At 44.4% G+C, this 17346-nt stretch overlaps 1 protein-coding gene across 1 annotated transcript in view; it reads right to left on the minus strand.

Annotated features, from left to right (window-relative positions):
- Positions 1 to 1432: 1432 nt before the first annotated feature.
- The window catches only part of fpgs (folylpolyglutamate synthase), a 39807-nt gene continuing 23893 nt past the window's right edge, over positions 1433 to 17346 (minus strand). The window contains exons 13-16 of the mRNA XM_078425895.1: positions 13599 to 13651; positions 13409 to 13484; positions 6954 to 7023; positions 1433 to 5916 (exon numbers count right to left, since the gene is read on the minus strand). Of these exons, the coding sequence (XP_078282021.1) occupies positions 5495 to 5916; positions 6954 to 7023; positions 13409 to 13484; positions 13599 to 13651 (621 nt within the window). The 3' untranslated portion in view covers positions 1433 to 5494. The remainder of the gene's footprint in view (positions 5917 to 6953; positions 7024 to 13408; positions 13485 to 13598; positions 13652 to 17346) is intronic.

Raw genomic sequence — 17346 nt, forward strand, 5'->3', positions numbered from 1 at the left:
TGAGGAAATTCAGTGGCAAAATACAGCCAAGAAATAGTTGGCTTAGCACAGCTCAATATGTTCCTTTCACATGGTTGTCCTGAAATTCTGACAATTCTCAGCAGTCTGTTATGTCGATATAATGATTTAGATTAACAAGTATTTTTGATTAAAAAATGTCAATTACATTATTTGTTTTTGCCATTTCTAAACCGAGTTCTCAGGATCGAGTCATTTTGGAGTGAAGGTGATGAAACCACTGGCATGGACTAAATGAACTAGTTCCACACTCTTCTAGAGCCGACAGCTGAGGGAAAGATTCTGAAATTAAAGATACTCCTCAATAAGATTTTATAAAACTCAGCTCTTTACTGCCAAGAAAGACTTGGCTCAGGGTGGAGGGTGGGCCGCAGGGAAAAAGAATGTTACCTTAAACAATTTTTTTTTTAAATTACGTTTCTCTTCACAGCACGCTTTTATGAGCTGACTAATATGGACAAAAGGGGAGCAAACCGATCGGTAGCAATGTCTTCACAATAAACAGAATTTCTCAGGCAGTTTGTGTTAAAAGAATAAAAAATCTTGGCTCAAAATCATTCTCGTGACTACATCTGACCCAGGAGATATTAAAATATTAAACGAATTGGCAATTAAATAGGATTGCCCTATACTTTTTGTTACTGGTTACAATTTCAGTCGACAACTGAAGTCAGCCAGTCCTTTTAGTTGCAGTCACGGACAGGACATGAATGATTTACTACTCCAGGATAATGTAGCTTCAGGAGAGGTTGTGAAGTAAAGTACCAATTAAACTAACAATCTATACTGAAAACAGTTTAATATTAGCTATCTACTAGCAATAAACCAATTGTAGCAATTGAACACACACGACTGAAGTCCTTTGGCCCTATGTACCCTTGATTAATTGTCCAAATATTGCCAGACAATTTTTCTCAACAAGAATCCTATCATCTATTCTTGACATCAATACCCCTAGTCACAAAGATGCCACCAACAACATTGCAAAAGGGTGGGACAGGGGAAAGAATGGGTCAGCATGGGCAGAAACTCAACTTGGCCAGCCACTTAATACTTCTTAGATAAGAAGAAAGCAATACTCTTACACCCCAACATCAGGATTGTAATGGGATTCCAGCTTAATAGCATCTTTCCTGTTGTATAGTGACCAAAACTGAACAAAAAACTCCGTGCAGCCTCACCAGCACCGTTGAATACGTTGAAGGTAGACATGGATAGAATCTCCGTAGGCAAGGGTATGAAAGAATAGTGGGGGTGGATGGCAGGATAGAGCAGAGGTTACATCAGATCAGCCGTGACCTTATTAAATGGGAGAGCAGATGCAAGAGGCTGGGTGGCCTACTCCAGTTCTAATTTGTATATTTGTTAAAGTATGAACTGATTTGTATAAACCAAACTAGAAAAAAGGTCAGATCTTTAATGATTTTACATTAAATATTGCAGTAAAACTGAAATTTACAGCAAAATCAAAACATGTGACATAGGAATTATTTCCTTCATCAACATGAGCATTTCTAAATCATTAAAACCATTTATACAGAAACATTTGACGGCCTCCACCTGACAATGCATTAAACTTTAACTTATGTAGCGCATCTTTTAACAGAAACTTTAATAAGACAAAAATGCAATGTCTTAAGACAAATTCATTTGCGATTATTTTCATATTAAAAGTTGTGCATTCAGGAAACAGGAAATGCAGTCAATACTGCCTGCGTGATCCTTACATGTAAAGCACAGCTGACTCAAAAGGACATTTAACACTTCAATAAGAATTATGGCACTTTGAACAATTTCTCCCTCCCTGCCACCACGGTTCAAACTGTTCCTCAGACTCACCCACGGATTAGAATCCTCTTTAGTGGTTACTCTATTCCCAGCATGGACATGCACCTTCAAAGGCAGCGGCCCACTCAAAGACCCGCTCAATACCAAGTTCAAAGCAACAAATCAAGGAAACAACCTTGACACAAACACTTGAGGGAGGTCTAGTTATTCAGATAACCTGAGCTTTTATTTTGGTCGCCAATGATAATTATCAGTTAATTATTCTCCAACACAGTCAACAACTATGTAAGGTTTAGAGATGGGTGCACCATAAAATTAAATAAACCAAAATATGCAGTTATGATTAAAAAAAAAGAACCCAATTATTCTGTCAATGGATCCCTACATACTGTATAAAGCAGCTTGAACTCCATGCCCATTGCGGATGGCACATATTTCATGTTAATATCCATGGGCCAGCGTAACAACTATTTATATTGTAAAATAAACTAGGTACTTTTTCCATGCCAACAGGCACAAGGAAAATAGTACCTTATTTCTTCCAGATTTTAATGCTACTACCAGGAACACAAAAGAGCAAGCTTGAATTTAAGATTTGTTCTCCCTAACACAGCTGACTTGACCCATTTAAGTTTAGTGATTTATTGAACTTCCACTTCACAATTAAAGTTTGAAATCTACCCTTAAATAGTTTCCTGTTTCTACTGTCAACATTTAGTTCCATTTATCACAGCCGCCTATTTTCGGAACTAACATTCCTCTTCAACAGCCAATGATAAGCACGCAGTTCCAGACATTTTTTCGGGAGGTCAAAAACAGAAAGTTTGAATGCTCATCTTTTCCTGGATTCACAGATCATCTTATTCGTGTCACCAGTCTGAAATTTCAGAACACCTTGGAACCTACTATCAAGGCTACTTTACAGTTAGCTCCTGCAATATGAAAAGCAAGGCTTCAGCTTGTCTCTGAGCTGCTGGTGGCCTGCACTTGGTGAACTCCACGGGTGGCAATGCAATGGGAATGAACACAAACTGAAACATGGTCAACACTCTGCATACATTCACTGTGTTCACAGGGAACGTTACAACATCTCTGACTGTACTGCTGTTGGAAATACACTCCGGTTCAGGAACGTAAGATGAAATAACAGAACCAAAGGAATCATCAGTTGACAATGCTAAGGCCAGTCAACAGCAGCGCTCGTTGTAGACATTGACTCGCAGTACTAGCCACACCATGGCCTTAGAGCCACTGCACTGGAATCAGGAACATGCACTTTGTTCCTTAAGATGTAGAACAAGGAACTGCAGGTGTTGGCTTGCAAAAAAAGACACGAAGTGTTAAAGTAACTCAGCGGGTTACAGGGATGTTACCTGACCTGCTGATTACTCCAACACTTTGCGACTTAATTCTTCAAGTTAAATTGTTTTATTTAACTATGTGCATTTTACTCTCTGCACTAAAACACATTTACAGATTGTGCTATAATGCCTGTAGTTGGTGGTAATTACTGAAAACCAGCAGCAATTGATCTCCAGCCGCAACAGCTCTACTCTAATTAACCACTAAATGATGTACAGAACTCTGATCTCTCCTGCAATCCTGATTTTGAATTCTTTTTTACCCTCCATGGCACTACTGAGATTAAAATATACCACACAGTGGAATCACAAATGGAACGGTATCGAGCCTTATTTGGCACATTGCCATTCATCATTATAACCTGAATATGAATATGTAGCAGTGAAAGAAAGGTATATTTATTAACATGTTAGTTTGCATATGGTATAAGGCACATGATCTCTCCACAGCACAACATTCCAGAAAGTTCTTGGAACAGAGGAGCTGGATCCAATCTGTTTTGAAATACTGCAGAAGTTGATTCTGTTGACATTTACACAGATAAAAAGGATTGATTTAGAACATCACTAGACTTTACCAACTCTGACTGAGCATCGTTTGTGACAAGGAGCAGCAGTGCCTCGGTCGACAGGCCACCCACCTGCCCGGTTCCAGGCCTGACTTGGTGAAATCCCACTGACACAGCTTTCCTCTGTCGTTCGCACCGAGGGGTGGTGTGTAGTTAAACCCACCCTTCTTTGTGTGTTAAAGTTATCCAACAGCGAAACAGGTCCCGCTTCACGCTAAAATACATTGCGCTGCTCCGCTGCAGGTTCACCGTTCACAGACATTATTGGTGGTGCGGGTTACAATTTTTTCACGTTATGATGATTTACAATGCCATCTTTTGGATGGCTTCAAAATAAATTCTGATAAAAAAGAGCCACAAAGTGCATTGAAGCATTCCTCCCCCCCCCCCCCCCCCCCACCATGACCTAGCAGTGAGTGCCACAGGTAAAACCTGGAAGGAAACGATGGTAAAAAGCTCAGACATTACCATACAACCACTATCAGCCTACGTTTCAAAGCACCAGAGAACGTGACACTACCCACATCACAATCCCTGGCTAACTGATGCCATGTGGATGCAGGGTGACTTGGACAGGTTGGGTGAGTGGGCAGATGCATGGCAGATGCAATTTAATGTGGATAAATGTGAGATTATACTTTGGTGGCCAGAATAGGAAGAAAGATTATTACCTGAATGGTGCCAAGTTAGGAAAAGGGGAAGTACAATGAGATCTGGATGTCCTTGCACATCGGTAACTGAAATTAAGCATGCAGGTACAGCAGGCAGTGAAGAAAGCTAATGGCATGTTGGCCTTCATAATGAGAAGAGTTGAGTAAAGGAGCAAAGAGGTCCTTCTGCAGTTGTACAGGGTCCTAGTGAGACCACACCTGGAGTATTGTGTGCAGTTTTGGTCTCCTAATTTGAGGAAGGACATTCTTGCTATTGAGGGAGTGAAGTGTAGGTTCACAAGGTTATTTCTCGGGATGGCAGACTGTCATACGTTGAAAGTAGGGAGCGACTGGGCTTGTTTACACTGGAATTTAGATGGATGACAGGGGATCTTATTGAAACATACAAGATTATTAAGGGATTGTACACACTAGAGGCAGGAAACATGTTCCCGATGTTGGGGGAGTCCAGAACCAGTGACCACAGTTTAAGAATAAGGGGTAGGTCATTTAGAACGGAGATGAGGAAAAACTTTTTCACCTAGAGAGTTGTAAATCTATGGAATTCTCTGCCTCAGAAGGCAGTGGAGGCCAATTCTCTGGATGCTTTCAAGAGAGAATTTGATAGAGCTCTTAAAGATAGCGGAGTCAAGGGATATGGGGAGAGGGCAGGAACGGGGTAATGATTGTGGATGATCAGCCATGATCACAGTGAATGGCCTATTCTTGCACTTATTGTCTATTGTCCACTTTATTTGTAACACCCATGATAATTAAGACTCTTTTTTAATAAATAATTCATGTGCAAAAAAAATTTAAACTATATATTATTAGACATGAAAACTGGATGTTCATTTCACACTAATCATGCCAAAAAAATAAAATTCCAAGATCCAATCACACATCTACTTTGGGCTGAATGAAAGCAAGAGTTCATCTCAGACTCTACCGGACCCAGTTAATGCTATCCCTTCACATTTCAAGTTATTGCGCTTGAATATAGTCAAGTACAATCAATATCACATTGGACGTGGAAACCGACCACCCATCCTCCTCAGAAGGTTGTGGAGCCATGTCTGACTCGCACACATACACGCACACTCGGCTTTTACTGAGACAAAGACTGGTCCAGAAGTTTCAGGCACCCGCCCACTAGGTGGAGGCTGCCCGTGATCAGGATCTGTAAGGTGGAAGCTTCCTTCAGTGGCACCGGCCCCGCGATGTGGAGGGGAGTAGCCAAGGCAGGCTGGAGGCCAGGGTCACGACCTTGGGTCGCCCACAGCAAGGCCTTATTGATGCAGGGGAAGACAAGTGCATGGGCCGTCATCAGCTCACAATCCAGATCATTCAACAGCAACGCTCCCCCATCCAAGTCACCCTTCTTGACCAACGCGGCTGGGCTCTCCAGAGCACTTCCCAAAAAGCCCCACAAGTTGCCGCGCTTCACCTCCGTCAGCTTGCACCAAGCGTGATGATTCTCAAGGCACCGGCTCAGTATATTCTCCAAAGACACTGTGTAATTTTTCTGATCTGAAACATTACAAAACCGAGTGTATCAAATCCAGACCTTGAAAAACTCTCCTACACATTCTTATGAAGGATGCTAAGCTTGGAAATAATTCATCAAAATCCTCCTGGAAGAAGAGGACAGGCTCAGGATTCCACCAACAGCAATGGGGAATGAGAACATAATTTGATTTTGGTCACTTAAACATCAGCTGGTAGGAACTTGAGCCATCCACGAGATTCGAGAAGAGAACACAATCTTTCTCCCAAAAATACCATCTCCAAGAAGTTACACAAATTCAGTCTTAAACTACTGTTGACGTAGATAGTGCCGTAACCTACAGCCTGCAGGCTCAACACTACCAACTCAGTCAAATCAATAGATTGCACCCATTATTAGAAATTTATATGAAGATTTAAAATTTTGTCTGCCAAGCTAATAAACACAAGCTATATTCTTTTTAGCATCTAGGCATCATTGTATCAGATAGCCTTCCTTCAAGTAATCTTTCCATCATTCGAATCTGGAATGAAATTACCTTTACCGATGGCACATCAACCCCCAACCCTCTCTGGCCCAATAGTGGTTCAAAATGAGCCACAATACCTGAACAGCTGCCACATAATATTCACCACTAGAAACATTCCACTCTTCAATATTTGAAACCAGCTAGTAATTCTGAACACACTGCTTAGTTTCCATTGGCACATCAAGTCTTTTCCAATTCAATGAAAGCAACACCTATTTTTATACTTCCCACAATACTGATTGTGGAGGCAGGCTCCTTTCATAGATCTGATATCAATAAACGTGAAGTTTCCAGCTACCTTGTGTGCCAATTGTTTCAAGGGCACGGTGAACTGCCTCCATGTGCCACCACATCAGACTAACTCACATCCCATCACACATTTCCAATACTAGATGATATTTTGCAATGTTCACCCACCTAACTCAACACAACCTCAGAAATATTCACTAACTTAGCTTGTCAAGGAGCCAATAAGAGCTCCAATTTCTAGTCTAATGCGACAAGGAAACTGCTTATGAACACTGGACTTACCAGGATTCGGATTCTTCTGAGCGACATCCAAGAGATTGGGGCAGAAAACAGCAAAATCAAATTGACATGGCTGAAAGAAACCACAAATCATGTTATTTTTTGAGCAGTAAACAGTTCCTTTTCCCTACTTTCGTCTGCCTGTGCCAAGCACCAACCCTGGCTAAAAGAGGGACTTTCCTCACAACCACCTCCCACGTCTAGTCATTGAATAGCCATGGTCGTTGTTGCAACTCCCAAAATCAGGAATTTGACAATGCCAGAGGATCAATGATTACATCAAAGGTGTGTTACTTTAGGAAGCTAACTTGTGACATTCACTTAAAGATTCTCTTTCTGACACAAGTAGTATCACATCCTTTTCTATTCTCTGTAGCTTGCACACTTTGGCAGAAAAACATTTAATCCCCTCTCCCTTTATTGTAAACTTCACTGGAGTAGTACAATGTTACTCAGAAGGTTAAAGAATTGTTTTGTCAACCCAGCAGCCAAAAAAGATTCAGAGCTGCGAGATATTTGTTCAGGAAGCTACAGCAGAAATGGTTCAGATTTAGCATTTACCCTCACCGAAGGACTGACAACCCAGAGGAGGGTTACTGCAGCTGACTCAAAGTTGACGCTGCTCTGGTAATTAATGATGCTGATCCTGTCCTTTAGTTCATCCTCATGTTCATTTACTTTACCAGTGGTGGTCTTTCCTTTTACTCCCAAACCCCTGACTCTGCAATTCACACAGATCCTTCAGTCTTATCCTTCTTTAAGATACTACTTTAAACCTACACATCCAACTAAGCTTGTGTGGCATCTGCTGTAATATATCTGGATGTGGTTGTTCATTCAGCTCCCAAAGATACTTTGCTACTGAAAGGTGCTATATAAACGTAAGTTGCTATACATTCAAAATTTAAACCACATCCCATTAGCTCATTGGTAAATGCTGGAAATACACAGCAATTTGCACAAGTTTACTATATACACCATTATAATGATCAATCTCAGGCACACCATATTAAAAAACAGCTGAACACAGATAATGTTGTGAAAGATTGAGAGTATGTAAAATTTATCCATCGAAATGCCCATCAAAGAAACACAGTGAAGAGTTTATTTTTGTTCATTCATGGATCGTCAGTATAATCAGCAAGGATCGGCAATGGGAGGCTGAATCCCAGTCATGTCCTCCACCAGTAAACTCCTCTCTAACACTGGGCAGATGGCGATGTCACCTTCCCGAGTAGGAAAATAACTGCAGATGCTGGTAAAAATCGAAGGTATCACAAAATGCTGGAGTAACTCAGCAGGTCAGGCAGCATCTAGGAGAGAAGGAATGGGTGACGTTTCGGGTCGAGACCCTTCTTCAGTCTGAGGAAGGGTCTCGACCCGAAACGTCACCCATTCCTTCTTTCCTAGATGCTGCCTGACCTGCTGAGTTACTCCAGCATTTTGTGACACCTGTCACCTTCCTGAGTGGTCTGGGTGGTGAGAGTGATCCCACAGTGCTGATGGATAGCGAGTCCCAGGATTTATATTCAGCAATGGAGGAGGAATGAGAATACACTGCAAAGTAAAATTAACGTGAGGTACAGTCAAACGCACTGGGGGCCAACTGCAATATATTTTGAAGGTGGCAAACATCACAGCCTCGCTGTACCAGTGGAGGATGAAAATATTTGGGGATGAGAACGGGTGCCAAGCTGGTGGGATTGCTTTGGCAGGATGGTGGATGCCAAGATGCCAACATTACAGGAGCTGCACTCATCCAGGCAGTGGAAACATCCCATCACATACTGACTTAGAACTTGGTGAGTGAACAGACAAATCACTTGCCAGAATCTAGTTTCTATCCTGCGCTTGCAGTACCCGTGTGTGCTTGGACTGGTTACGTTTCTGCTTGGTTCCCAATAACCTTTTATCATCGGCAGCACCTACTGGCATATTTCTAAAACAGATTTTCTCAGCCAAGTCAAGTCAAGTCAAGTCAAATTTATTTGTCACATACACATACACGATGTGCAGTGAAATGAAAGTGGCAATGCCTGCAGGTTGTGCACAAAAAGAATTACAGTTACAGCATATAAATAAAGTTAATAAGTTACTATTAGTGTCGACAAAAATTTAGTCTCTGGGGTTATAAAAGTTGACAGTCCTGATGGCCTGTGGGAAGAAGCTCCGTCTCATATCATATCATATCATATACATACAGCCGGAAACAGGCCTTTTCGGAAGTCCGTGCCGCCCAGCGATCCCCGTACATTAACACTATCCTACACCCACTAGGGACAATTTTTACATTTACCCAGCCAATTAACTTACATACCTGTACGTCTTTGGAGTGTGGGAGGAAACCGAAGATCTCGGAGGAAACCCACGCAGGTCACGGGGAGAACGTACAAACTCCTTACAGTGCAGCACCCGTAGTCAGGATCGAACCTGAGTCTCCGGCGCTGCATTCGCTGTAAAGCAGCAACTCCACCGCTGCGCTACCGTCTCATCCTCTCCGTTTTCACAGCGTGACAGCGGAGGCGTTTGCCTGACCGTAGCAGCTGGAACAGTCCGTTACTGGGGTGGCAGGGGTCCCTCAACATCTTGCTTGCTCTGGATCTGCACCTCCTGATGTAGAGGTCTTGCAGGGGGACGAGTGTAGTTCCCATGGTGCGTTCTGCCGAACGCACTACTCTCTGCAGGGCCATCCTGTCCTGGGCAGAGCTGTTCCCAAACCAGACTGTAATGTTGCCGGACAGGATGCTCTCTACAGCCCCAGAGTAGAAGCAATGAAGGATCCTCAGAGACACTCTGAATTTCCTCAGTTGTCTAAGGTGGTAAAGGCGCTGCTTAGCCTTACCCACCAGTGCGGCAATGTGCGTTGCCCACGTCAGATCCTCTGCGATGCGGACTCCCAAGTATTTAAAACTGCTCACCCTATCCACAATAGACCCATTTATCTCCAGTGGCGTGTACGTCCTTGGATGTTTAGCCCTTCTGAAGTCCACAATCAGCTCCTTTGTTTTAGTGACATTCAAGAGGAGGTTATTGTCCTGACACCAGAGTGCCAGATCAGCCACCTCCTCCCAGTAGGCCTTCTCATCGTTGTTGGAGATCCGGCCCACCACCACAGTGTCATCAGCAAACTTGATGATGGAGTTTGAGCTGAACCTGGCCCCACAGTCATGTGTGTACAGGGAGTACAGTAGGGGGCTAAGGACGCAGCCCTGGGGGGATCCTATGTTCAGGGTGAGGGAGCTAGATGTGTGTTCCCCCATCCTGACCACTTGGGGCCTGGCAGTGAGAAAGTCCAGGACCCAGGCACACAGAGGGGTGCTAAGCCCCAGTTCCAGCAGCTTCTCAACCAGTCTGCTGGGGACTATTGTGTTGAATGCTGAACTAAAGTCAATGAACAGCATCCTCACATAGCCCCCCTGGCTGTCCAGATGAGAGAGAACGGTGTGTAGAACCTGGGAGACCGCATCATCCGTGGACCTGTTCGGACGGTATGCGAACTGTAGTGGGTCCATGTTGCGAGGAAGGAGGGCGCAGATGTGCTTCTTGACTAGCCTCTCAAAGCATTTCATGACAACCGAGGTGAGGGCCACCGGTCGGTAGTAATTTAAACAAGCTGGAGAGGCATTCTTTGGCACCGGTACAATGATGGATCTTTTGAAGCATGCAGGGACCACGGACTTTGCCAAGGAGAGGTTGAATATTGTGGTGAGCACTGGAGCAAGCTGAGTAGCACAAGACTTTAGTACTCGCCCAGATATACCATCTGGGCCTCCAGCTTTCCTCGTGTTCACACGCGTCAGAGCCCACCTCACCTCATGCTCGGACACCGAGAATGTGTGCACATCCCCGGCGGTGGATCCCCCTCCAGCCTCGCTAGCCAGCGCCCCTTCGGTGCTGTTTTTAGACGGCGAGCTGGTGGTGTTACCCGTCTCAAACCGTGCATAAAAAGAGTTCAGGTCATCAGCTAAGGAGGAGCCGGCACTTCCGGTTGAGGGGGTGCTGGCCTGTAGCTAGTTATAGTCCGTAGCCCCTGCCAAAGGCGCCTGGTGTCCTGCTGCTCCATCTGTGACTCCATCTTGTCCCGGTACCTCCTTTTTGCATCCTTCACTGCCCTTCGCAGTCGGTAGGACTCTCCCTTGTAGTCGTCCATGTTGCCGGATGCCAGACCGGAGTTGTAAGCAGCGGTGCGAGCATTCAAGGCCACGCGAATAGACCAGTCCACCCAGGGTTTTTGGTTAGGGAAGATACTGACCCTTACCGTGGGGATGATGGTATCAGCTATTGTGGCAATGAAGTCCGTAACCGCTTCCGCAAACTCATTTACGTCTCTGGAACTTGCTTGGAACATGTTCCAGTCGACTTCGCTCAGTGCATCCTGCAGCATGGCCTCTGAATGGTCAGCCCACCGCTTTACGTCCCTCGTCACTGTCGCTTCCCGTACTATCGGTTGTTTGTACTCCGGCAGCAGGAAAATGGCAGCGTGGTCAGATTTCCCAAAAGGAGGGAGAGAAACGGCCTTGTAGCCTTTCCTGAACGGCGTGTAGCAGTGGTCCAAAGTTCTTTCCCCCCTGGTGACACACGTGATGTGTTGGTAGAAGTTGGGCATGACCTTTTTGAGATTTCCCCTATTGAAGTCTCCAGCCACCAGCACAGCCGCATCAGGGTTCTTGTTTTGGTGTTGACACAACACATCGTGTAGGGTGGACAGTGCCACGTCGGTGTCCGCATGCGGTGGGATATAGACGGCTGTGATGATCACCGAGCTGAACTCCCGGGGTAGGTAGAATGGTCGGCATGAGATAGTTAGATGTTCCAGGTCCGGCGAGCAGGAACGAGAAAGCGTCTTAATATTTCCAGGATTGCACCAGTTATTATTGGTCAAGAAGCAGACTCCTCCGCCCTTGGATTTCCCGGATTCTTCCGTTCTGTCCGCCCGGAAAACAGTGAAGGACTCGGATGGGCAGATCACCTGGTCAGGCACCAGCGGGGTCAGCCATGTTTCAGTCAGACAAAGGATGTTACAGTTCTTTATGTCCCTCTGGAATCTGATCCTTGCCCTCAGGTCATCCAGCTTGTTCTCCAGGGACTGGACGTTGGCCAGAAGTATGTTGGGCAGAGGTGGACGTAAGGCTTGGGTTCTCAGCCTGTTCCGAATCCCCCCTTGCTTCCCTCGGTGTTTTTTCCGACGTTCCCACTGACCTGCGCTCCCACTGCTGCTGCCGCGGTGCGCTCCTTTGATGATCTCTATCGGTATATCGGTGATTAGTTTTCTGTTTAATAGTGCTCCGGTAGCGTTCGAGTTTAATTTTACGAGCGTTTCCCGGTCGTACATTGGTTAATGCTAAGTGCTAGCACACGCTAGAGCACTTAGGGATAATTTAAAAGTAAACATGCCACAATTGATATCAGCCAACTCCAAGGCAAAAACCGGAGTAAATGCGATCGGACTGGATTTCAGGATGCAAATTCACTCCCAGCGCTGCCTCAACAAAGACAGTAAGGAACAGAACAGGGTGTTTTGGGGGAAGAGAAAGAAGAGGTCCCACCCAGACAAGAACTTGAGAAACCAGAGAAGTACAACACGGATCACTTTCCCACAGTCCCAGCATTCAGCTCAATGCATCTGCTGCTCCATGGCAGGGCCCCCTAACTGGGGGTCCGTGGCCCTGGGAGAGATTGGCAGTGGTCAGTCACCCATACAAGGCAGGAGCTGCACTAGACGCAAGAAGCTGTTTTAATTTTATTCCCATGCCCAATCCTCACAACCCTGGATATCTATTGATCTTCATCATAAATATATCCAAGACTGGAATTATTCCCCAGCTGTGGATCTGCAAAGATTCATAATCCTCAGGTGAAATGAGACTCCTGGATGCACGAGTAGTTTGAACATGCTTGCCAGGTTAATACTTCCCCATCCGGGTACACTGCACCATGAATGTGGCGACTTCAAAGCTTAGGTTGTCACACAAGGTGCCAGTACGCACTGCTGGCACTTGACAGGATCCAGTGGGTGGTGCAGACACCAGTCCACTGAGAATCAGTCCCAACACATAGACACAGGACCAGCCCAAGCAGCAGACATTCTCAGCCCAGCAGACTGGCCCAGTTTAGCGGCCAGTATCATCAAGATACTTATTCACAAAATGCTGGAGTAACTCAGCAGGTCAGGCAGCATCTCGGGAGAGAAGGAATGGGTGACGTTTCGGGTCGACCCGAAACGTCACCCATTCCTTCTCTCCCGAGATGCTGCCTGACCTGCTGAGTTACTCCAGCATTTTGTGAATAAATCGATTTGTACCAGCATCTGCAGTTATTTTCTTATATATCATCAAGATACTTTTTCATGCGCACTAACACACTCTCCTTCTCTATTGTAAAGACAACCAGCAAACAAACGAGCCCTTGAACACTGGGAACCCCTACCATAAACATCATACAACACAAGCAGGTCTTACCGCAAGCAGTTTGAGGAGTGCAGCAGCATCTCTCTCGCCTGTAGTGTTGAAGACCAGCAAGCGGACCACAGGACCCCTATCAGAAAAAACAGTCAGAATCCAGGAAAACACCGTACAGGTATCGGACACTTCAGCTGAGAGGAATGGTCAGCGACCCCTATTACCCTTCCACACAGAGAGCGCTACTTACTTCACTGATTTAGCTTCCTTCGACGATTGCTCCTGAAACCACGTGACACAGGCCTGAAACAAGAACAGAGTTAGAACACTCTCGTCAAAGAGTACCAATTCCCCACAACATCTAGTCACCCTCCTCCCTGCTGAAAAACATTCCAACTCTCTTTCTCTCCAAAACACTGCTCAATACAACTCCACCCACTTTCCACTCCACAGTTAAGCATGAGCCCTGAATCATGTGTCCCATTCCTGGTGCCAAAGTCAAGGAGATCTTCTCTGGGCAGCAGCGGAACTTGTGGGAGGAAAGGATCCAGTTATTGTGGCGCATGTGGAAATGATTATGTGGACAGCACAAAGGTGGAGGTTCTATGGAAGGAATATGGAATGGCAAAGGTCCCAATTAAAAATGACAACCATCAAGGTAAGTTAGGAACAGATTGGCGCCAACCTCAATTAATACAGAGCGTTGACAACATGGCTCAAAGCTTCATGTGGGAGAAATGGGTTTTAATTCATGGGATAGGCTGGAAAAAGGATACGAGCATAATGAATAACTACAGCTATGTAAAAGGCTTTTTACATTTGGGTGACAGCAGGCAGGGGGGAAATAAAGGAAGTCAAAACAAATGAACAGGGTGGTGAAATCGGTGAGGATAACCAGAGTCTGTTCGAGAGAGGCAGAACATACAAACAAAAGAGGATACCTCCAATTAAAATCAGAGCAGGAAAGAAAGGATATAAGCCAAAAATGAAGGTTCTTAATGTGAATCCATGGAACATTTGAAAGTAGAAAGATAAATTAATGGTGCAAAAAGTCGTAAATGGGTCCAATATAATTGCAACCACATCTCTGTAACAAATAGAAATGAAATATTCCAGGATGTCTTCATTTTAAAATTAAAGGGAAAAGGCTTGCACGCTATAATGGGCTACAAAGTGAAGCAGGCCATTTCGATGGCAACAGTGGATTCCTTCCCAATGAACTCAATGCATCCCACACCTGCTCTGAACAGAAGGTCGGTGGTGGAATGCTGCCCGCCCCGCCTGTCTTGGGCACGCCTGTGCCAAGGGTCACTATGACAGACCCAAGATCGGCCTTCATGAGAGTGAATCCGTGGAAGGCAATTGGTCTAGATGTAATCCCTAGCCGTATCCTCATGACCTGTGTGGATCAGCTGGAAGAGGTCTTCAGCCTTTCACTACTCTATTCTGAGGCTTCATCTGCTTAATGAAGACCACTATTATTCCAGTGCTGAAAAAAAACAAGGCAGCGTGGCTTAATCAGTAGCTCGGCCATCCACCATCGTGAAATGCTTCAAGAGACTGTGATGGCACTCATTAACTCCAGCCTCCCAACCAGTTTTGAGCCACGGTAGACACAAAATGCTGGAGTAACTCAGCGGGACAGGCAGCACCTCTGGAGAGAAGGAATGGGTGACATTTCGGGTCGAGACCCTTCTTCAGACACTGCAGTTTGTTTACCATTGCAACAGGTCCACAGCAGACGCCATCTCACTGGCCCTAAACTCATCTGTGGAACACCTAGATAACAAGAACTTCAATGATAGACCCATATTTATCGACAGTAGCTCTGCCTTCAACACCATAATCTCATCCAAATTCATCACCAAACTCCTGAACCTTGGAATCAGCTGCCAACTCTGGCATTGGATTCTCGACTTTCTGACCCATAGACCACAGTCATAGATGACAACACTTCCTCCACAATAATTCACAACACTGGTGCCCATCAAAGATGAGTTCTCAGTCCCTTATTATACTCCCTGTACGCTCACAACTGTATGGCCAAATTTGGCACTAATTTTATCTACAAGTTTGCAGGCGACAACACTGTGGCGGGCTGAATCATGAACAATTATGAAACGGAGCACAGTAAACAGATAGAGAACTTGGTGTCTGGACAGTAACTTCTCCCTCAATGTCAGCAAAGCGAAGGAGCTAATTATTGACTGATCATCTGTGTAAGCTGGGTGCGCTCCAATTCACTTCTACCCCAATGAGGACAATGGACTTTGCCTATGGAACTGATGTGCTACAATACTGAGAATTATATTCTGTACTCTGCATCTTCCCCTTTGCTCTATCTATTGTACTTGGGTTTGACTTGATTGTATTATGCATAATATGTCTAATCCGTTTGGATTGCATGTAAAACAAAACATTTTAGTGTACCGTGAACTTTGTGACAACAATAAACCTAATTACAGCCCTGACAATGAAGGGTCAAAGGCAATAGAGAGCTCAGAACATTATAGGTTAGTTTGGGTCGAGCAAAGAAACAGCAGGGAGCAGAAAATATTGGCGTTAAAAATCTACTGACAGTCAAACCATACAAGACAGAGTGCATAGCAAGAATTAACAATGCATTTAACTAAAGTGGGACAATAACAATCTACAAATAGACCAGGACTCTGAACAAGAGGCAGGGCTAATTCTTAAGGGCATGGTTGGTTTTGTAGATCATTGCATTGAGGCTATTTTACATCTAGTTTTCTACAATAAGAAAGTATTAATTAGCAGGAGACTAAAAAAATGCAGATGTTAATTTACAAAAAAAAATGGTGCCGGAGTAACTGTGCAGGTCAGGTCAGGCAGCATCTCTGGGGAGCATGAAGAGGAAGCAATTTTTTAATCATGTTGCTTTTAGAGAAGATTAATTGTAACGTAATAGAATGTTGCATAAAGCACTGAAATTAATTTAGTTTAGTTCAAAATTATTTTCTTAAGCCAAAGCACATTACACAGACGTGAGATGACTTTAAAAGATTAGAAAATTGTATTGAAAGAAACAACAGGGGAAAAAAAAGCAATGTGCAAAAAAGCAAAAGCTAACACTTGAAGAATTAATACATAGCTTAGAGCAAACATCCCTCCAAAGCAGAAACACTCAAGTGGAAAAGTGGTCCAGACGTCACAAACAAAGTCATTCAAAGGCAGCATTGATTGCAGGCAAAGGCTGAGAATATTGGCAAAACCAGCAAAGGCTCTGTGGGAGCACGGGGGCAGCAGGGACGTTCCAAGCAATGTTGACAAGCTCGGTTAAGTACTGAAGACATGGCAAATTGAATTTAATGTGGACAAATCCAAGGTCATCAACTTTGTAGAAGAAAAACTAAGGAGTGTTTTTCAATGATGTGAGATTGAAATGAGTTGATATTCAGAGAGATGTGGGCATCCTGCTACATGATTCACTGCAACCGAAGAGCAGGAACAGCTAGCAAACAGTCTGTTGGCCATTACTGCAAGAGAATACTGCAAGGTAGATGCAAAGATGACATTTGCACTGGCTGGATATCTCAAAACAGGGTTCTTTCTTACCTGAAGAAATGGGCCTGACCCAAAATGTCACCTATCCATGTTCTCCAGGGACGCTCCCTGACCCGCTGAGTTTTTTTTTGTAAACCAGCATTCCATATTTCTACATCTCTCCTTTCTTTAGCTGGTAATTAATCTTTACTGACGTAAAAGATCAGCCATCGTTTTATTGGATGATGGATATGGATGTCTGTTGCTGCATTGGGGGTTTTGTGTGCGGTTTTGATAGTCACATTACAAGGAGGATGTGCAGGCTTCAAAGAGGGCGCAGGAAACATTTCCCAAGATGTTTGGCTGAATTAGAGATTATTAGCTATAAGGAGAGGTTGAACAAACCTGGATTGTTTTCTCTGGGGGGGTGGTAGAAGTATGTCAAGTTATGAGAGGCATTTATAGGGTGAATAGTCAGAACCTCTTTTTCCAGG

This window comes from Rhinoraja longicauda, chromosome 31 (genome assembly GCF_053455715.1).
Source record: "Rhinoraja longicauda isolate Sanriku21f chromosome 31, sRhiLon1.1, whole genome shotgun sequence".
In the NCBI taxonomy this organism is placed as follows: Eukaryota; Metazoa; Chordata; class Chondrichthyes; order Rajiformes; family Arhynchobatidae; genus Rhinoraja; species Rhinoraja longicauda.